The sequence below is a fragment of the Panthera uncia genome (assembly GCF_023721935.1).
Source record: "Panthera uncia isolate 11264 chromosome B3 unlocalized genomic scaffold, Puncia_PCG_1.0 HiC_scaffold_2, whole genome shotgun sequence".
Lineage (NCBI taxonomy): Eukaryota > Metazoa > Chordata > Mammalia > Carnivora > Felidae > Panthera > Panthera uncia.
The window spans coordinates 6,402,575-6,424,606 of NW_026057583.1; the positions used below are offsets into that span (position 1 = coordinate 6,402,575).

Here is a 22,032-nt window from a genome sequence, read left to right on the forward strand (position 1 = left end):
CCACAAACATTTATTTGGTACCTACTCTGTGCCAGGCACTATTTTAGATGCTGGGGACGTAGCAAGAAATAACACGGATAAGGCACGTGCCCTCGTGGAGGGTATAGGCTAGTGCTATGTGGCGGACACTGGGGGTTCCCAGTCTTACGGTTATTTCCTCTTCTTCCTTGCTAATGAAAACTCCAATTCTGTCCAAAGAGCAGTGTGTGAGGGAGAAAAAGCAACGAACATTACTACAGATTGGGAGAAAATATTTTCAAACCACATGTCTGACAAAAGACCACATTTTGACTTTACATTTAGAATGTATAAAGAACTCTCAAAAGTCAATAGAAAAAAAAAGAAAAGAAAAAAAATCACTCTAATTACAAAGTGGGCAAAAGACATGAACAGGCATTTCACCAAAGAAGATACAGAGATGTCAATTAAGCACATGAAAAGGTATTCAGTTTCGCTAGACCTTAGGGAAATACCGATTAAAGGCACGCGAGCTATCACTTCACACCTATCAGGACGGCTAAAATAAAAAATAGCGACATCACCAAACACTGGCAAGAACGTAGAACTGGATCACTCATATGTGGCTGGTAGGAATGTAAAATGGTACAGTCACTTCAGGAAAGTTCGGCAGTGTCTTTAAACACAAAATATGCAATTACAACTCCACAGTTGTATTCTTAGGCATTTATTACAGAGAAATAGAAACGTACGTTTATACAAAAACTTGCACATAGGTGCTCACGGCAGCTTTATTCATAATAGCCCCAAATGGGAGACGGCCCAAATGTTTCTCAACGAGGGATGGATAAATTGTGGAACAGTCGTGCGAGGGAATACTACTCAGCGATAAAAAGGAACAAGTCAATGATACAACAACCTGGATGGACCTCTAGGGAATGATGCTGAGTGGAAGGAAAAAAAAAAAGCCTAGGGTGCCTGGGTGGCTCAGTTGGTTGAGCATCCAACTCTTGATTTCCACTCAGGTCATGATCTCACAGTTCGTTGAGTTCAAGCCCTTCGTCGGGCTCTGCACCGACAGCATGGAGGCTGCTTGGGATTCTCTGTTTCCTTCTTTGTCTCTGGCCCTCCCCCGTTTGCATTGTCTCTCTCTCAAAATAAATAAACTTTAAAAAAAAAAAAAAAGTCAATCCCAAAAGGTTATATACAGTACGGTTCCATTAGTATAACATTCTTGAAATGTCAAAATTATAGAAATGGAGAACAGATTCGTGGTTGAGCAGGGGCTCAGGAATGACGGAGTGCAGCCTAGATGGAAAATGGGTGTGATTATAAAAGGGCAACAAGAGAGATCCTTGGAAGCATTCTGTATCTTCAGTATGGCCATGGTCATTCGAGTCTACACGGGTGATAAAACCACGTACACCTGGCAAAGGAGTGGACCATGTAAGACTGCTGAGATCTGAATGAGGTCAAAGGAATGTATCAATGTCAATTTCCTATTTTGATTTTGTACTGTTACATTGGGGAAGACTGGGTGAAGACTATGCGGGTCTCTATTACTTCTTACAACTGCATTTAAATCTATAATTATCACAAAGGTTTTAAAGTGGGTGAATTGAATCTCAATAATTTTTTTTTTTTTTTTAAGAAAGGCAGTGTGTCCAGCCACAAACACATGGTGATTGATCTAAGTTAGTTCTTCTCAGCAAGACATTCAGAAAATGGGAGTGTGTTCCTGGTTGTTACCATGGTGGAGGCACACTTTTGGCAATTAATGAATGTTAGATTACCTGCGCTCCACAGGACAGAATTGCACAAGAATCAGACAACCTCCCCCACTGAACACACTCCCAGATGTTTAGGATGGGACACACGCGCACACACACACACACACACACACACACACACGCACAAATAATAACACATTTGCTACAATTATCTGAGCCTAAAAGTTAACCCCATTTACAAATAAAAGTAATTTGGGTATAGTTTTAATGTACCCTGAATTATTGCAGTGACAGACAAGTGACTCTGCCTAAATCAGCTCCCTGAAAAAGGGTATGAACAATAGGTATGAGATACCAACCAGATCATGAAGGACTAAGTTAAACATGTAGACTTGTTCCTCCATTTGAACTGAGTCCAAGTCCTGAGGCACCTGGCGGCTGGATAATGTTGGGTAAGTTACTTAACTCTGAGTTTATCATCATGAAAAGGGAGATTACAATAGCACTCATGTCCTGGGTTCTTTTTGAGAAGATTGTCACAGTCATCCAGACAGGAAACGTTCAAATCTAGCCCCCAGTGGTAGCAGGGGAGTCTGGTTGGAGAGGTGAATAAACTCATGGCCAGGTCTTGGGTCATGGATCAAAGGTACAGAGGTCAAGGATGACAGGCGGGTTTCTGGCTTGGGCAACTGGGTGGATGGTGGTACGTTTAGTGAGACAGGCAGTACAAAAACAATAGTGGGTTTTAGGGGGGAAAGGAGGAGTTCAGTTTTGGAGATTTTGTCTGGGGTGTCTGTGGACGAGTCCAGTAGGTACTAGTATACACACCTCTGGGCTTCGGAGATGTGTTTGGGTTATAGGTGGACTGGGAAGCATCAGCATGGAAGGGAAACGGTGAGGTGGGTCAGGGAGCTCAGAGAAGGGGCGCAAGAGCAGGGCCCTGTTTATTCCCCGACGTTCAGTAGCTGGGCAGAGAAAGGGCACCCCTCAGGACAGGAAGGCTGGAGAACCGAGGTCAGCACGTGCAGCCACGCGACCTGGACCCGGCAGTTCCGGGGGTGGGGGCCGTAGCGGGGGGGGGGGGGGGGGCGGGGGAGGCAGGACGAGCCCATGCAGCCCTTTCCGGGGCCCTGGCTGCCACAGGCTGGTACGGCGGCCGAGGAGGCCAAGAGCCCGAGGAGCGGAGGCGGAGGGACGCAGGGAGAGACCTCGCTCCGCAGTCGGCCGGGCCGGGGCTCCTGGAAGGCGCGCGGGCTCCACCTGAGCGCCCAGGTGAAGCCAGGCCAGTGTGCAGGGCAAGGCGGCTTTCCTGCGCCTGGTGTCCCGGGGTTTCCCGGGATTCCCCCACGGGAACCCGCATGCCGCTCGACCCCACAAGCCCAGTAGGACACCCGAGGCGGCCACAAGCCCGTAACTCCAGCTCCCGGGCCAGGAGAACCGCCTTCCGGGAGCCCCGCCCCCTTGTCTTTCTTTGTTTCCTCGTCCGAAGATCTCGCGACAGTTGGGCGGCAAATCCCGCGAGCGCTGGCCGGCCCGGCGCTGCGGCTCTCGCGGTGTTTGCGCGAGACTGCCCCTTTCCTGCTCCCCCACCGGCCCGCCCGCCTTCCTCCCTCTCCCCGCCCGGCCTCCCCCGCCTTCCCCCGCGGGCCCCCTCCCCGCAGGGATACTATGGTCTCCGGCGATGGACGCCCCAGCTGCAGGTCAGTTTCCGCCCGCGGCCGCGCTTCCCCGCTCCGCTCGCCCGGGCCTGGCCGGCGGGCCGCGCGCCCCGGGCCCGCTGCCTTCGCCCCGGCCGGCCGGCCTGCGCGGGGCCCGCCGCTTGCCCGAGGCCGCTGCTCGGCGGCTCCGGGGTCGGGAGGGGCCGCCTGCCTTCCGGCCGCCCCCGTCCGCGGAGCCGGGGTGGGGGCGGGGTCTCCCTGCCGGGGGCTCGCGCCTCAGCGGGTGGACCCCCGCCGCTCGGCTGAGCCCCTCCCTGTGCCGCGGGCTCCGGCCCGGAGTGGTGGTGGGGGGAGGGGGAAGCGGTCAAGGCCGGGCTCCGGTCGGCCGGTCCCGGAGCACCCACTGCGGCGCGGGTTCCCACCCCCCTCCCCCCGTCTTCGTCCTCCACGGGGGAGGACGCGCTCCCGCTCCCACAGTGGGCCGGGGTGCTAACGCCGAGGGTCCTGCCCACCCACCGCGATGAGTCTGCACAAAAGATCCGCAGGCTCTGCTCCCGGGAACGGTGCGAGCTGGGAACGCTCCGCGGAGACCCCCGGGTCTCTGACTTCTTGGTTCGCTTCACTCTCCTTTAGGGGGAAATTCTGTTGTTCGTTTGTACTTTGGGTCTGCAGACCTGGCAGGGTCTTACCGGACAAGTTTCTTGTTTTCGTGTGGTTTTGATTTTATCCATGTTGCCCAACACTCTGTAAAAATCTCTTTCGATTATTTGAAAAAAAAAAAAAAAAAAAACAACCAAAAAACCCCAACCCTTGTCATTGTGGCGTTCTCAGAGTGTTCTATCTGTACTTAGCATTTTTCAGGACAGGGCCTCCCCCAAACAAACGCCTGTACATCATTTAAATCATTCTTATTTCTCCTCTCTGGATATTCTTTGTTGCCACCTTTCGGGAGTTCGTTACTTCACCTGTTTTTATGTGACAAGAATCATGCTTTGAACTTTGTTGTCCAATACAGTGGACCCTAGCCGTGCGTGATTATTTAGGTTGAAATTAATTAAAATTAAGTTTTAAAATTCATTTCCTCCATGGCTTTGGCTGCATTTCAGGTAGCCACATGTGGCTGATTGGCTCCCTTATTGGACACTGCAAATATGGAACGTTTCCACCATTGCAGAAGATTTTAACGGACAAAGCTGTTTTCTGTTTGTTTTCACTTTGCATTAAGGTACTTAGTAGCTGTGTTTCATGAAACTATAATTTTTTTTCAGGATACGCCTTTGAGTACCTGATCGAAACATTAAATGACAGCTCACGTAAGAAGTTCTTCAATGTACCTAGACTTGGAGGCACCAAGTATGGTAATGTTGCTTAAATTTTCGGGGTGGGGGGGAGGGATTTAGTTTCCAATAATAAAACTGCATTTGTTAAGCTCAGCTGAAGAAATTTTAAATTTACTCCCACCATGTTGTAACAGGTAAGCCTACACATACCTGTAACATTTTAAAATCTCCTGTTGGGACTTTTGTTTGAGGGAGGGTATAAGTCCATACCTTAACTTCTCATTTAAAAATGTAAGTTCATTTAGCAGTGGGTTTTTTTTCCGCAGAGAAACTATTAAAAAAAAAAAACACAAAACCTGACTGATGATATTCTATACCTATCATACCCATGCTTTAGTTTTTCACGTGAACAGTGCCCACCATTCTTTACCTGCTGTACTTGAATCGGAACCGTCAACAGGGCCCGCTGATGTGAGTTGTTCTCCAGGGCATGGCTTGCCCTGGCCTGTGCACCAGCACCGTTGCCAGACCTTTGCAGGTGCCTGACCACGGTCAGACCCTTCACTGAGAGCTCAGAAGACTGAATTTGCCTCAACCCTAGGGTATCTGATGGAAGTCTTGACTCTATGGACAATTGAAAACTGAACCAGCCAATGAAGAGAAGACCTGTTTGGAAGAGTGGTTTTTGTTTGTTTGGATTTTTCAGTGAAAACTACTGAAAAGATAAATGCGAAATCTATTGCAGTGCATTTTGGAGGGAGCTTTTCTTTTAATCTTTTCTTCTTATAGTCTTTAAGAAGATTGCTTTTGTGATTTTCCTGTAGATTTTGATGTGTCTAAATATTGTAGACTGCCACTGGCAGTTTTTCGTGTCCATCATGAGAATATTTCAATTTTTGGAGAAGAAACCTGTCTTAAAACCAGGTTGCCTTTTAAAAATAAAAGGTTCTCCAAAATGGGAGCAGTACCCTTTACCTTACATCTTTGGGTGCGGTGGTTTGTATTAGGAGAGGCTGGTGGTTTTCTTAGTGTCGTATGTCTTTAATTCACATTTCTTTTATTCTTTCAGTGATGGTGAATTTTTAAATCTTGAACAGGGAACAGCTAAAGTGCTTATGTATAAGAAAGATCTTCTGTTTCCCTTTACTTTCAAATATCTAGTGATTCTGGCCTAGAAGTTTCTTAACCCATATTTTATAGCTTAATGATTGAAAGAACATATGTGCGGATATTTTAAAAATTAAGTATGAATTCTTTCTGTGGATAATTTGTGGAAATGTGCCCATTTGAAAACGGCCTGTATTTCCAAAATGCAGACAATCAGTAGGAAACTATCAAAAATAACTAAAATGTTTTGAAAGAGAATGGTTAATAACACAAAAGCTAAATTTTCTCTGGAAAATAAGTTTTCGTGGCCATCCGGATAACTGAGTTCCAGAACACCGAGGTGTTTATAACCATGAAAAAAATAATAAAACACCTGTAAATACAAATGCCTTCAAAACAGAAATTTGGTTTTTATTTCCATGGGATTAAAGCTCTGTTTTATTCATGGAGTGGTTATTAGGAAAGGTTTATTAATAATTAGTACCTTCTTCTAGTCCTCACTTGGGTTATTAGGAAAGGTTTATTAATAATTAGTACCTTCTTCTAGTCCTCACTTGGGAGAATAAAATCGGAAAGAAGTGACTTGGGAAGAGAGGAGTCGCTTCAGTGGAGGGTTGTTTTGCTTGTTTATCATCAGAACAAAGAGGCTTTGTTGCACTTCTGGAGGGACCATGTTGGATGGCCTTCCAGAGATGTGCTTAGGGGACCCCGCTTTGTAGTCACCGGGGTTTGGGACCACGGTCTTCTCTGCTCCTGTCCCTCATTCTGATGCCTGCCAGGTGGAGAATGACAGCTGTAATGACTTAACTCTTGCGAGCCCCTCTCCTGAGCTCCCTGCATGCTGTGTCAGGAATGCCTGCGTCGAGCTGAGAACCTGCTGTACAGTGACTTCAGCAAACAGGTGGTTTCTCCCGTGTGACAGGAACTCTAGATTTGGGCAGACGGGGACCTTACAGCACCAGTGCCAGCAAGGATCCAGGCTTCTTTTTTTTTCTGTTTTGCCTTCGTTGTTTTGGTCACAAAGAGCCACTGCACCTCCAGACATTGTCCATGTCCTCGGCAGCTTGAAGGGCAGCAGAGGGAGAAAAGCCCTCTGCTTTTGCCTGTATCTCCTTGGCCAGGTCGGTGGCCGCTGTCCACTTCGGGGAGGCTGAAGGTCAGAACAGGTGGCTTTCCAGCTTTTACAGTAGATGCGGCAAGGGAGAAAGGGTTGAAGTGGTTGGGGAGTGAGCCAGCCTGGTTTCTTCCTTACTCGGTCTGTCTTTCCATAGAGCACAACATAAATGACTTCACTTCTGTGGGGTTTTTTTTGTTTTATTGCCGTTTGATCTTTTTGCTTCCCAGGTTTATACTCATGGTGTCTTTATGGAAGTGGACACATCCTGCACATTGATTTCACTTCGATCTTCTATAAGTTCCTTGGCAAATCGCCTTTTTAGTGACTGGGAGCTGCCTGTCAGGCGCTCCGATGCACAGACTACAGCCTTCGAGATTTTGAGTAACTCTGTCACATAGATCTCTGGATGTTTTCAAGGAGGGGAGAAATCACTATTCCCTGGGACAGTCAGACTGCTTTCTGAAGAAACTAGGACTTGAATTAATACTGAACAGACGGGTCATGCGGGACAGTCAGCACATAGGGAGTGAGAACGGTCAGCCGTTAATAGAATAAACGGAAGGGGAAGTGTTGAGGAAGGGGGAGGACAGTGCAAAGACTGGCCTGGCGGTGGTGAGCGTTTCAGAGCGGCCGTCGCTGAGCACGGGGTGTTTGGCTGGAGTAGAGCCCCGGGCCCCTTCTTTATTTCAGGCCAGCTCATTCACCCTCTTTCCCTTCCTGACTGCTTCACTACTGTCCTGTAGTAGAGCCGAGGCTTACTTTTCCACATCCCAACCTAGCCTCTGAAAAAGCCTATTTTTTAGGAGAGTTTTTATTGTTTATAAGAAACTAGATTGGGTATGAGAAACGCAAGAAGACAACACTTCAGGCAGTGCAGAAACTGTCATTTTAACGTCCGGGTACAGATACATATAAATGTGCTACTTTTAAGAGAAACACGGTGTGTGTGGTTTCGTAGCCTTTTTTTGTTTGTTTACTTGCTGTATCACGAGCATCTTTCCATGCCTTGGAATACGAGTATCCCTTGCTATCTGATCCTCTGGTTTCTGAGTCTGGGAGCGTGAGTTCAGGTAGCAAGGATACCTATACTCTTCAGCAGCCTCCGGCGGCTGCACCGTACTGCCTGTGTGAATGCATAATAGTTTGGTGAGCTTCTCACCAGCTCTTCCCTATTTAGAAATAAAGCTGCTGTGTGTGTGTGTGTGATATTTAAATTTTGATGCAAGCTTGTCATTAGCTTCATTGGTTTGAAAGCGTGCCATTCCCTTCACCTTCATCAGCATTTTTCTTTTTCACTGTGTACTGCGTGTTCCAGGCTTTACCCTTGACTTAAGGAACAAAAACTCAAGGAAAGATGTGGTTTCCACACATCCAAAGACGAAGGAAGAAAGCCGTCAGTCACTCGAAGGCTGCCAGTCTTTTTATCTGTGTTTCTTTTTGAATGTCACTCGAAGGCTGCCAGTCTTTTTATCTGTGTTTCTTTTTGAATGTGTACCCTCTAGTCGTCTGTCTCTGTAGCCCACCTACTCATTTTATGTGATGCCCAGTGTAGCCGCGGCTGGTCGTTACATGATGATTGTTTTACCAGCCAGTTAAGACTGTACCTGTGGCTGACTTCTTCCGCCTATAGTTTTAACCTAGCTTGGCTGGCTTGTCACAGGTCTGTTGCTGGAGTAGTTCTCTTGCTAGAAGGGGCACAAGTCCGTGTTTTCTGATCTTGTCTCTGCACTGGACTCTGGAAAGGGCTGTGAGTTGGGTTAGCGGCAAAATAGTTTGCTTGTAAAGTTTACACACGGTGCGGAACTTTCTGAGGGTTACTTTTACCTAACGTGACTCTATTGTTCAGGGTCCAGCTGCATATTCACTCCCCCTCCACATTTTGTCCGAGGGCCTGTTGATTTTAACTTTGCTTTTGTTGACGTTTTGTGTTCTAGATTTGGCCTTTTAGGTGGCACAGAACAGACCCCTGCTACCTCAAGTGAAGAAAGATTTATCGTAATAGCGCAGAGCTCCCTGGCTGGTGAAAGGTGGCTGTATCTGAAGAAAATGCACACGGGCCAGAATTGAGGAAGTTCTTTATTTATCTCCAATCTTCTGCCCCTTCTGCTTCATTGCAACCCAGCGTCCTTTGCCCGCTAACTTGAGATGTGGCCCCAAATGGCAGCCTCAGTCTCTAGCTTAGCTCTTAACACCTTTCTGGTCACTCTGTGTCCTGATTGCAAATCCCTGGGACAGGGACATCATTGTCCTAGGGTATTTTTTTCTCCTCAGGCTGTGGGTCACTGACCTGTCCGGCCCTGGCTCTCGCTTGCGTGCAGCAGCCAGGGAGGTCCTGGGACACAGGGCTGTCCGCACCACGGGTGGCGGTTTGCACAGTGTCACAGAGCGTGTCTGTTAGGTTAGCAGCTGGTGCCAGGTTGTGTGCCTGCCAGGGGTGCCTGAGGACAGTGCGCGTGTGTGCGTTTTCCTCCATAATAGGTGCTGCTTTTCTTATTTTCTCCACCTTGTCAGTTAGTGGCGAAAATAGTCTCGAAGAAGCAGGAATCTTCTCTCTGCCTTCTTAAATTTCATTCATGGCAGTAGTGTGTGCGTGTGTTTTAAAGGTCACAGTTCTTTATTGGAAATCTGTCCAGCCTAGTACTAGTTAGAGACAGAAACGATACCTTGACTCTAATCAGACACAGATAGGAGTTAATCCTGTTGCCAGATCTGAGGGGGTTACAAGACTTCGTAGAACTGGTCCAGGCCTCTGGCCTTGACCAGGGTTTTTAGGTCCAGCCCCTAGCTACTCCAGTGGGTTCTCCACCCCCTTAGCCCTCTTTCTCAGTCTGGACTGCAGTCTGAGGTACTGGGGCCTGGCTGGCTCAGCGAATAGAGCGTGTGACTCTTTTAAAGTTTATTTGCTTATTCAGAGAGAGAGAGAATCCCTCTGTCAGCGCAGAGCCTGACGCGGGTCTCGATCCCGTGAATCACGAGATCACAACCTGAGCCGAGATCGCGAGTTGGACGCTTACCCGACTGAGCCCCCCAGGCCCCCCAGGCATGTGACTCTTGTTCTCAGGGTTGTGAGTTTGAGCTCCATGTTGGTACCCAGAGCTTGCTTTGCATACATACATACATATATATATATATATTATGTATATATATCAGGCAGAGGAGTAGAGTCTGGCCAGGAAACTCAGACAGTCCTGCCAGAAGGTGTTAAGGACTGGAAAGGATCTAAAATTTAGCCTGACGTACTTTCATAGATGCTGACGGAAGACACGAGACTCTCAGAGACAACAGGTGGCTCGTTACCCACAGCAAAGCGGGATCCGTAGTACCAGCACGCAGGCCACTGTTCCTACAGGTGACTCTGAAGAGGGCCAGGTGATGGCGCGTGCACGGAATGGTCGTGTTTCAGAAAGGGAGCTCGGACTTAGGGAACCCAGGTCTGTTGTAATGGAGAGTAGGCGTGCCTGCCCTTTGCTCCAGAAGGAGGCGCTGTCTGTCTTCCAGGGCTATTCACGGTTTCACCGTTGTTTAAAGAATAGTCTGGAACCATTACTGCGTGTGCTCGGGAGTCCTGCCGAAATGTGAGGCGGGAGACACGGAGACGAGCGGAATGGCGTTGTGGGAACTAGTCGGGGAGAGTTTCAGGAGGGAGGGATGAGTAGCCCTGTTGAGCGTTTCTGAGAGGGGCTGTTTTATCGGCGTTTGAGGATAGGAATCGGATTGGCCTGGGCTGAACAGTGTGGAAGTCTAGAGAAGTGCACGTTGGGAATCTAAGTGACTCTCAGAAAGCTTCACTGAGAGTTTGAAGAAGGAAGTACTTGGAGGCCGTGTGTGTGTGACCTGGAGCTAGAGGCTGTTCATTGGAAGAACCCGAAAGAAAGGGCCAGATCGCAGGCAAAGGAGACAGGGTGACGGATGACTCGGGGTGCTGAGGTGTGCCCACAGGGACGGGAGGCGGAGCTCCTCCAGGGAGGTTGGCACTTAGCGGGAGCTGCGCAGCCGTCTTCTTGGGATTCTCTCTTTCTCCCTCTCGGGAGGGAGGAGTAACCCCGAGGTGGCCGTGCGCGTGGGTGTAGCGGGACGGGTTGCGGTGGGGTGTGGGGCTGGGTCTTGGACGAGGAAAGCGGAGAGTAGATGTAAGGAGAGTGGACGACGTGCGGATTATTGGGGAGATCGGGGAGACGGGCATGAGAGACCCGGCAGAACCTCTGGGTGAACGGGGAGGACCCAGCCGAGGCTGCAGCGCATATTCACGCTGCTCCCAGTTTATCCCGTTACTGTGGGTTTCTTTTTCTCTCCCTCCTTCACGTGTCACCGCCATTAAAACCACATCGAGCTGTTTCACACCCCCTGGAATGGGTATTCCGTAAAAAATAGATTGGGGACCTCCGTACATTGCTGGAACGTACAGCGGTGCAGCCCCTTTGGAAAACCGCTTGGCAGTTTCTTAAAATGTTAAACATACATTTACCATATGACCGAGCGATTCTATTCTTAGGAATCTTCTCAAGAGAAATAAAAACAGTTATCCACACAAAGATCTGCAAATGATCCGAGTGGCGTTATTCATGATGGCTAAAAATTGCAAACAGTGTAACTGTCCTTCAGTGCGTGAACGGATGGACAACATTCGGCATGTACACCTTGAATGCTCTTCAGCAGTTAAAAGAAATTGTCTCCAGATACGTGCTACTGCGTGGACGCGCTCGGGAGCACGCTCAGTGAAGGAAGCCGGACACCCTGAGAGACCCGATTGTATGATTCTGTCAGTATGAGATGAGCCAGAGACAACAGAGCTAGAGACAGAAGTGGCTGTGTGGTTTCCTGAGGTGGGAGAGGAGAGGACAGGGACTGCCAATGGGTGGGAGGGGCCGATGGAGTGATGAAGTGTTCTAGAACGGGTGCTGATTGTACAACTCAGTAAATCTAGGATTGAATTTTGTGCTTGGAGAGGGTGATTTTCACGATGGGCAAAATATGCCTCAGTAACGTTATTTTTTTTAAGTTTATTTTGAGAGAGTGTGAGCAGGGGAGGGGCCGAGAGGGAGAAAGAATCCCAAACAGCCTGCGCTGTCAGCGCAGAGCCCGATACGGGGCTCGAACTCACAAACTCTGAGATCGTGACCTGAGCCGAGATCAAGCGTAGGACGCTCAACCGACTGGACGAACCACCCAGGCGCCCCAACGGTGATGTTATGTTTGAAACAGAAAGAAGAGTTCTTAGGAAGTGGTGTGGGGTTCGCTGCCCGAAGGACACGTTGGTGTTTTGGTGGCCGCTAGGATGAAAGAACGAAGGGGCGAGTGAGTGGGGGTCTGGGAAGCGAGTAGGGCCTGAAGTGCGAAGGTGAGGGGGTCCGTGGGTGGGCGGCGCGGGGGGCAGAGAAGGTGAAGTTCCCCGGTGTTGGAGAACCGCCCGGGTGAGTGGGGATCAGAAAGGCCCTGAGGTGCGCGGACTTGAATTAAAGATGGTTTGGTGGGAGCAGGAGTGTGCGCGTGGAGGGGGTAGGGAGAAAGGGAAGGAGACCCTGGGGGCCTTCCTGAGCTTTGCACCTGTTTCAGAGGGGGGTGTGGGGCTAACTAGAGCGTCTGCACCCGGCTTTCCACACCAGCTAGGCTGCCCCCTGTGGCCGTGGCTCTGGCTCTGGGCTGTCTACCTAGAGGCTTGCTCTGAGGATTGAACGAGATGACGTAGGCAGAGCGCCTCAACCTCTCCTGAGTGGGTCCTGAATAAATAGCTGCATGTGTCACTGTTAGAGTAGTTGGGGAAGAGAATTGTAGGACTTTTTACTGCCTAACAGCCTGAAAGCGTTGTGCCTAAAGGACGACGTGTGTAAACACGCGTTAACCTCTCCTGGCTCCTGTGGGTCAGGACCTGAGGGTGGCTCGGTTGAATGGTTGGGGCCGGAGGGTTTGCCCCCGGGGCAGTGCAGCCCCACTCGCACGCTGGCCCCGGGCCCCGGGCCCCGGTTTTACCCGTCACGGGCCCCTCCTCGCTGCCGCGGGATTGCCCTCCGAACGGGCTTTGGCTTCCCCCGGAGTGAGTCCGGGAGAGCAAGGCCGAGGCTGGAGAACTTTCGTAGGTGGCCTTTGAAGTCCGTGCTGTGGCCTCCGCCACGCTCTGCGGCTCACACGACAGCCGGTCTCCGGTGTGGAAGGTGGCGCGACAGTGGATGCCGGCGGGGGGGGAGGGGGGGGGATCCTAGTACTGTCTTGGGGACCAGCCGGAAGTGAGGCCGGAGAGAAATGAGCAGTTGTTTCTGTCGGAGGGACGGGTGGGACGCGTCTGTCTTTCTCACAGTCGGCCGCTGGTACTTAACTACAGATTCAGGCAAATGTGCAAGTTAGTGCTTGTTAGTGACAGTTGTCCAGTTGACGTTTGTGACTCCTTTTGTTTTTAAAGCACTCTTATTTGACAGCTGCTTTTAAATTTAATGTTAACGTTCAAACGATAGAATTAAAAACCTGGAGGTCACTAAGATTATGACTAAACAGTAGCCCCTTGCGCCGCCCTCCATTTCTGCTCTGCAGAGATCTTTCGTTCCCATGGTTATTTCTTACCATGATCTCCTCCGCGTTACTAAATCGCCTTGCTTGTATAGCTATTTTCTTTTTCTTTTTTCTTCTAAAGTTTTTTTTTTTTTTTTTTTTTTTTTTTTTTAAGTAATTTCTACACTCGACGTGGGGCTCAAACTCACAAGCGTGCGATCAAGAGTCACTCTACCAACTGAGCCACCAGGTGCCCCTGTTTTTTGATTTTCCAACTTTAGACTTCACTAACTTTCTGTTGTGGAAAATAAGAAGTCGGCACTTTTCTTTTCCATATATCCCATGTACTTCTTAGTTATTACAGTTACAGTTTTTGGCCAAGTCTGTAGTCCACACTTAGGTTATCACAGCTGTAAGTGTTCCGGCCAGGCCACGTAGCAGGTGATGACTGCGTCTCGTCTCTTGCGACTTTGTATTTTTTCCTGGAAGTGATGATGGTCTTTTTTTGTTCACTGAGTTTTCGGAGTCTTTGTCAATAATTCCCCTCCACAACTTCCAGAAGAACTCTACCCTCTACCCTACCCTTAGGTGGTCTGGCAGTTAATTTTTCCCCTTCTCTCTCTCTTGTTTTTTAAATTTTTTTATTATTTTTTTTTTTTTTTATTTTTGAGAGAGAAAGCATGAGCAGGGTAGGGGCAGAGAGACAGAGAGACACAGAATCTGAAACAGGCACAGAGCCTGATGTGGGGCTCAAGCCCACAAACTGTGAGATCACGGTCTGAGCTGAAGTCGGACACTTCACCGACTGAACCACCCAGGCTCCCCAGTTTTCCCCTCCTCTTGGCAGCGTCCCGCCTGGCCTTGCTCTTTGCCCCACGGGACACTGACCGCAAGTCAAGTGACTTGCACGGCCACAGCCTGGCCCGGAAGGGTCCCCATTCTTGCCTGTGCTACAGACCCATGTCCCGGACTGTGTGCTTTTGCGTTCCCCTGGGGAGGATGGCGTCTGCCGCCTGCACACTTGATTGAGGGCTGGCCTGCGCAGAGAGCTCTAGGTCGGAGACCATCTTCACTGGGAGCTCGGAAGGCTCTGTCCCATTGCCTCTGAGCCCCTCACGCTGCCCCTGGGAAGGCCCGGGCTGCCTGCGGCCCAGTGCTCACCTTGCCCCTCCTCTGGATCTGTCCATCGTGCCCGCGCTGTCTTCATAAATTTGTTCGGTTCTGCTTCTCTCTTTGTTCCTGTTCATAATTTTATCTCTTTATTATTATCTCAATGGGTTTCAAAGGAAATGGAGATACTTGCTGGAGTTTGTCATATGTTATTACAAATGTGATTAAATGCTTTCTATGAAGATCTTCAAACAAAAAAATATTCCTGATACTGTTTTTCCGGAATAATTAGCTGTATCCAAGACTGATCTTGTGTATTGGCTTTTGTGATGTTTCCCTTCTCATTATTTCCAAATGTTCTAATAGAAAATTTTCTCCCCTGCAGTTCCTCTTGATTTGGGGGACTTTGTTCTGTTTCTGACTGAGGTAGGATGAGAACTAACATTTCTCCAGAACTACTCTTTGTTGTAGGGTTGAGGGCTGCACGTGAGCCTGATGCCCACATCTCTGTTAGGTGTCTGGTGTTCCATTGTCAGGCAGAACACGAATCCGCTCAAGTCCCTGTCCTCAGGTCAGACCTATAGTAAGAGCGGATACAGGCTCTCAGTCTTGTGTTTCTGGCTGTGTGGCCCTTGTCTCTTCCCTTACAACTTCATTATCTCTAACTTGTGGAGTTAAAATCTCAATCCTAAAACTAGGGAGAAAACAGTAACCCAGTATGTATTTGTCAGCTCCCTATTAACATTTTGCCGATCTTCTGTTTAAAATATTTCACCATTTGGGGCGCCTGGGTGGCTTAGTCGGTTAAGCGGCCGACTTCGGCTCAGGTCATGATCTCGCGGTCCGTGAGTTCGAGCCCTGCGTCGGGCTCTGTGCTGACAGCTTAGAGCCTGGAGCCTGTTTCAGATTCTGTGTCTCCCTCTCTCTCTGCCCCTCCCCTGTTCATGCTCTGTCTCTCTCTGTCTCAAAAATAAATAAATGTTAAAAAAAAAAAAAAATTAAAAAAAAATAATTTCACCATTTGTGTAACCTATATCTCTGACCTTTGAAAAGGACCTTAAAAGGTAATACCCTCAGTAGGGTTCCTGGGTGACTCAGTTGGTTAAACGTCTGACGTCAGCTCAGGTCATGATCTCATGATTCATGAGTTTGAGCCCCGTGTCAGGCTCAGAGCCTGGAGCCTGCTTCCGATTCTGTGTCTCCCTCTCTCTCTCTGCCCCTCCCCTGCTCACACTCTCTCTCTCAAAAATAAACATTACATTTTTTTTTAAATAACACTCAGCGCCTTCATTATACCTAACAAAATTAACAGAAATTTCTTAATAGGACGTAAAACCTGGTCCGTATTCAGGTTTTCCTGATTATCTCAAAAATAAACTTGTACAGTTGATTTGGTCACACGGTGTCCAAATCGGAGCCACACCCAGCATTTGGTTATTCCATCTCTTAAATGTCCTTTGGTCTGTAATTTTCCTCTTTCCTTTTTCCACGCCATCTTTATGTGGAAGAAACCACGTTTGTTCCTCCGTAGAAGGTACTGCGTTCTGGATTTGGCTGATGGCTTCTTCGTGCTTTCGCTTTGCTGTGGCGCCACCGCTGTGTCTCCCGTTGGCTGGAAGTGAGGGCTGGCCGATTGGACCAGGCCTGTGTACGTGTGCATTTTCGCGAGAACCCTTGTCACTTGGGGCGTGTGTTTTCTCCTCAGGAGGCAGGGGATGTCTCTCTCTAACGTCCTGCGTTCGGTGATGCTAAGCGGTCAGAGTTGACATGCACTTGCTCGGTCCCTTGTGAGTTCCGCTCCCGTATCCCCGAGCACCGGAGCCTTGTCCAGATTGCTCGTTGGGCGTTGTCGAATTCTGTCACTCCCCTTCTGTTTTTATTAGCTTTACTTCTGCGTGGAGGGACTTGGTCTTCGTGAACTATTTGGTGACTTGAAATCAGGAAGGACGAGCTTAATGAGTGATTTTCTCCCTTTTGTGAGTTTTCAGGGTAATGACTTCTCTAGCAGCTTGCACGGCTGAAGAGTCATTATGAACTAAGGGCTGTTTTTGTATTTGATGCAGTTTCTGTCGTTGTTCATTTTGATTATCAAACTGACTCATCAGTTTCCTTTGCTTCCTTTGGTTCTGACACAGGACGTCCTGGGCCCGCGTTGTCCGTGCCCTTTCCCAAACGCGGGACTGACCGTTTCTCCAAGGAACTCGGGTGTCTTCTTCCAATTGGGAAAATAGCATTTAGTGTACAGCAGGCTGAATGGTTGGGGGTGCATTACTATTGGATCATCGTCGTTGGGGGCATTTGCACTGAGCAGAGCTAGGAAATACATATTTTTCTAGAAAGAGAAAAAGATGAGTTCCGATTGAAATGTAAGGTGTTTTGTTTTTTTTTTTAACTTAGCTACTCTGATTTTATACTTCTGTATCATTACTCTTGAAAATTTTGGTTTCTAACCATAGTAACAAAAGTACTTTCTACATTATTTTTTTAAATGTTTATTTATTTTGAGAGCGAGAGAGAGGATCTCAAGCAGGTTCCACACTGTCAGCACAGAGCCTGCCCTGGGGCTCAAGAACTGTGAGATCACAACCTGAGTCAAGATAAGAGTCAGAGGGGCCCCTGGGTGGCTCAGTCGGTTAAGCGTCCGACTTCGGCTCAGGTCACGATCTCGCGGTCCGTGAGTTCGAGCCCCGCGTCGGGCTCTGGGCTGATGGCTCAGAGCCTGGAGCCTGCTTCCGATTCTGGGTCTCCCTCTCTCTCTGCCCCTCCCCCGTTCATGCTCTGTCTCTCTCTGTCTCAAAAATAAATAAAACGTTAAAAAAAAAATTAAAAAAAAAAAAAAAAGATGAGTCAGATACTTAACCCACTGAGCCACCCTGGTGCCCCTCAATGGGAATTTTTAAAAATTTGTTAAAAGACTTTTACACCGTTTAGGGATGTTTTAATTATTGTATTTAATTCTCATTTTCTGTGCTTTTCAGTTTTTCTTGGTCTTCCCTGAATATTAGATACTTGTCTGGCTCGTGTACCCAAATCAGTGCAACTCTTGTATGAAGAGTTTCTTCAGAGCCTTGGCTTACATATAGGAAAGTTGAATTTATAGAAAGCCTGGTATTAACGTGAACAGTGTTTTCCTCCGTGTTTACTCAGTTTTTTTTAATTGAGAAAACAGCGCATCCCCGTCTTTAACTTTTTGCTGTTGTGATTTTTACAGTACGTAGGTAAGACTGTTCCCTTGTTAATAGTGATCTTCTCTCCTGAATCAGATGTCCTGCCTTACTCAATACGGGTCCTGTTGGAAGCTGCTGTGCGGAACTGTGACGGCTTTCTGATGAAAGAACAGGATGTCATGAACATCTTAGACTGGAAAACCAAACAACGCAATGTTGAAGTGCCCTTTTTCCCAGCCCGTGTTCTTCTTCAAGATTTTACGTGAGTGGTAGAGCATTTCCTTTTTATTTATTTATAAAGTATTTATTTATTTAAAGGGAGAGAGAGAGCATGCGCTAGGAGGGGGGTTGGAGGAGGGGAGAGAGACAGAGAATCCCAAGCAGATTCTGAGCTGACAGTGCAGAGCCTGATGTGGGGCTCGAGGCCATGAACCATGAGATCAGGACGTGAGCTGAAATCAAGAGTTGGACGCTCAACCGACTGAGCCTTCCAGGCCTTCTGAACATTTCCTTCTTAAAATTCAAACTCCGTGATGGTTGGCTCTGCAGTTTTTAATTCTGAAGATCAGTCTATAAATTTAAAGAATTGTCCTTTCTAAACTAAATAAATTCATTAAAAAGTAGGCACTTGTTTCTTACACACTCTGTCGAAAAACTCTTTTTGCTGAACTGCCTGCTTGTCTTTAGCTAGTGAGTGGCTTGTCAGACTTAGCACATCCAGAGATCGATTGCCCAGCAGCCACGCCTGTCCCTTTCCAGGTCTCTTCTGTCACAGGAAATGCCCTATAGCCTCCATGCATGTAGGGCAGAGACCCAGGGGTTGACCTTGACCCCTCTCTTCCCACTGTGTGTAATCCAGGCTGTCCACAAGTTCCACGGACTCTACCTTTCAGACGTGTCCTCGTACCGTTTCCACCACTCTCCTGGTCCTGGCCCCGTTCTCTCTCACCTGGACTACAGCTGTTACAGTCTCTAGCCTGTGTCCCTGCTTGCACACTTCCGAGTCTGTAGTTGTCTTTGCACAGCATATTGTGATTTAATTAAAAATGTTAACTAGGGTCGCGTCACGCCCCCATATACTAGTGGGTTTCCGTCACACTTAGAATTCAAGCGAAAACGTTTGATCCCGGCTTGAAAGACTTTGCCTGATCTGGGTGTGCAGGGATTAGTAATTGGAAGAGTTAACCTTCAACTGAGTTTCAAGGGAGGTATAGAAGTTAGCTAGATAATTAAGAACATCTCCTTCACCCCCACCCACGTCTGGTTCGTGTGCCACTGCTTTGTACCCTCTGTTTGCTGCCATATTAGTCCTTGTGTTACTGTTGAGCGGATTCCTGAGAGGAGGCGCTGTCTCTGACCAGCCTGTGTCATTGTGTCTGGCACACTGAAGGCATGCGGTGAATGCTTGTTGTGTGGTCAGCCGGAGATACGTGTGTCTCGTGGAGAGCTTTGGAGTAGTAGACAGGCACTGAGAGGAAGGGCATGGGGCCAGGGCGAAGGGAGGGAGCAGGGTGTCAGAATTTAAAACAGGGAGAGAATTCCATAGACAGTTCTTGAAATTGCCGTATGCCTCTAAAAATCACGTCTCGTTATTTTTGGTGTGTCGGCCCCCAAGCACTCAAGTTCTCAGGTAATGTTTAATTCTCATTAAACAGGGTACGTCTAACTTTGGGTAACAAGTACATGATCTAACACGAATGCAAACCAGAAAGGGATACTTTCAGACGTAAAAGTGAATCGATGTGTATTCTTTGAGCATATGAAAGAAGAGCGTGAGCCATAATTTTCATTTCTTTACTTTGTAGTGGAATACCAGCAATGGTGGACTTTGCTGCTATGAGGGAGGCAGTGAAAGTTCTTGGAGGCGACCCTAAGAAAGTCCACCCTGCCCGTCCGACAGATCTCACAGTTGACCATTCTTTACAGATCGACTTCAGTAAATGGTGAGAGCAGATACCTGTGCGGACAGCCGTGCGCGTTAATCGACAGCCAGCCCGGTGGGGCTGTGCGGTGAGAAGAAGGGGAGTAGAGACAGTTAAGCCTGAGTACGGGGCGCGAGGTAGTATCCACTCACGTATGAAAGGAAAAGCTGGTGAAGTGTACATACTGGTGAATTTTTTTAACTCAGTCTGAATGTCAAATGATATTCATGTTTGTAGAATTCTGCCATTTTTGATAGAAACGTTTGAGCCTAGAACCTGCTTTGTGGAGTGCCCGTCTGAATTCGTCTTCATTTTCTTTTGTTTTTTAACCTACTTGGCCTTCGAGAGAGAATCTAAAGATGTGAGCCATGAATGTCTTTAGATAATTGGTGATTAGAATCACAGAGCTTGCTAAAACTCTGTTTTCCTTCCCCTGAAATACATATGTTCTGTGTGAAAGGTCCCTGTGACCGGGGTCAAACTAGAGAAGACCTGATTGTGTTGCGATGTGCTGGCTTTTGCTTTCTCACCCCCTGGAGCCTGGTAGCGAGACGGGATTGTCCCAGCCCCTGAGTGCTCTCGCCCTCGAGATTAGCACTGTGGCTCTGCGCTGCTGTTGAGTTGATAGATGGGAAAAGGACCTAGTTAGGTGTTTGCTAGAAGCTCGATTATTACGGAAGTGTGTGAAATGATTTTATTGGGCGTGCAGAGTTGTGCTGTCATCTCCGTAAACTTAAATGACCTATTTGAGTTTTTTGTTTTTGTTTTACTTTATTATTATTATATTTTTGCAAGCTGAGATTTGCTTTTGAAACCTGAATTAAATGCTGTATTAACATTGAACAACATTTAGTTAATTCCACATACCATTGGCAAACTGTGCGTTTTGAAAAGCTACATTTGTGTCACTTTCCGATGGTTTTATTCTGTTTCCTCTTTTGGAATGCTAGTGCAATACAGAATGCTCCAAATCCTGGAGGTGGTGAGCCGCAGAAAGCAGGAAAGCTCTCTCCACTCAAAGCGCAGCCTAAGAAGGCTCCCTGCAGAGGCCAGACCGCCTGCCGAGGATCCTGTGATTCTGGAGAACCAGGCCGGAGCTCAGGAAAATTTTCTTCGCAGATTGAGAACACACCCATCCTATGTCCTTTTCATTTGCAACCAGTGCCTGAGTATGGGATTTTCTAAACATACTGATCCGAGCCAGGTTATGTTTTAGTTAAGGAAATCTCACCAGTCTCCTTCCCTTCTGTCCCTGTTATGTAGCCTCACTTCCATACGTGTGTTTCCTGTTGTGCTGAGAGAAGCAAAGTTAATTAAAATGGTAGTCTCTAAAGACTAGTACCTACTTCCCCTTAGGAAGAACAGAACCTTTCTGAAGGTTTTTCTGTAAATACATTTAATTTTTGTGAGTAATGTAGGCAGAAAAATGGGATCTCATCTTAAACTTTGAATTTCTTATTTTAGTGAATTTGTACCATTCGTGTGCTCACTATACGTTCATGTGTCTTCTGTGAATTCCCTATTTATAGTTTCAGACCTCTTGCTTTTTCCAATCGCATAAAGAGCTCGGTGTTAAGAATATTAGGATTGTTGTAGATTACAAACTTAATGAGCCTTCTGAGGTAAATAATTGCCTATGTGGTGCCATGGGAAGTAGTGGACCTGCCCAGGAAAGAATTCTGTTCTTAGGAGTTGATAAAATTTCCTAATAGGTAATTTTTTAAAAAAACTATACCTCAGTTTTTATATGCTATGAAATTTTCAAAGTTTAACTCTTACTTTTAAGAGTTGTTTTACCCCATTGTCAAGAGACTGTCAAAATTTTTTTAATTTATGGGGCACCTGGGTAGCTCAGTTGGTTAAGTGTCTGACTCTTGATCTCAGCTCAGGTCTTGATCTCAGGGTCGTGAGTTCAAGCTCTGCGTTGGGCTCCGCACGGGGCTTGAAGCCTACTTGAAAAAAAAAATTTTTTTTTTTTTTTTTTAGTTAAAAAAAATGACATACTTTTTCAAATTTTAAAAATTTTAACACATTTAAGATTTAGAATAGCTAAGAATAATATCCACACATACTTTATCCTAAGCACCACTAATACGTTAAATTGGATCTTTCAAATTCTTGGTAGTTGTACAAGCTGGCGCTCAATATTTAATGAGGCCTCCAGTCAGTAGTGACCTCTTCCTTGCTAAGAATTCAGGATGATCTCTGGGTCCTTTACCATCAGGTTATGACAGTTTTACGTAATCAGTTCTTGTTCCTGCTACCTAGTTGTCCTGATGGTGAGATACAGGTTGACTTTTGAGATTAACATCTCTTCTTACACAGAAATCAGTTTCCTGAAAAGGAAGACTTCCTGATTCAAACACCATTGATCTTTTTTGGACTGCCTTTTTGTAATTGGCACAGTGCAAAGTGCTGAGATGGTCTGTTTTTAATTAAAAATCCAATCTGTTGTAACATTTCCCCTCAGTTTTGAGTCCAGATTACACAGCATTCGGATGGG

The 22,032-nt window shown here is 47.4% G+C and overlaps 1 protein-coding gene across 2 annotated transcripts in view; it reads left to right on the forward strand.

Moving 5' to 3' along the window:
• The first annotated feature begins 3,240 nt into the window (after positions 1-3,240).
• The window catches only part of IREB2 (iron responsive element binding protein 2), a 46,993-nt gene continuing 28,201 nt past the window's right edge, over positions 3,241-22,032 (forward strand). Inside the window, exons 1-5 of one of the 2 annotated variants that reach the window (XM_049614419.1) lie at positions 3,241-3,388; positions 4,615-4,704; positions 17,704-17,869; positions 19,413-19,550; positions 20,480-20,698. In XM_049614419.1, the coding sequence (XP_049470376.1) occupies positions 3,370-3,388; positions 4,615-4,704; positions 17,704-17,869; positions 19,413-19,550; positions 20,480-20,698 (632 nt within the window). In that variant the 5' untranslated portion in view covers positions 3,241-3,369. The remainder of the gene's footprint in view (positions 3,389-4,614; positions 4,705-17,703; positions 17,870-19,412; positions 19,551-20,479; positions 20,699-22,032) is intronic. The other variant, XM_049614418.1, reaches the window with a different exon arrangement.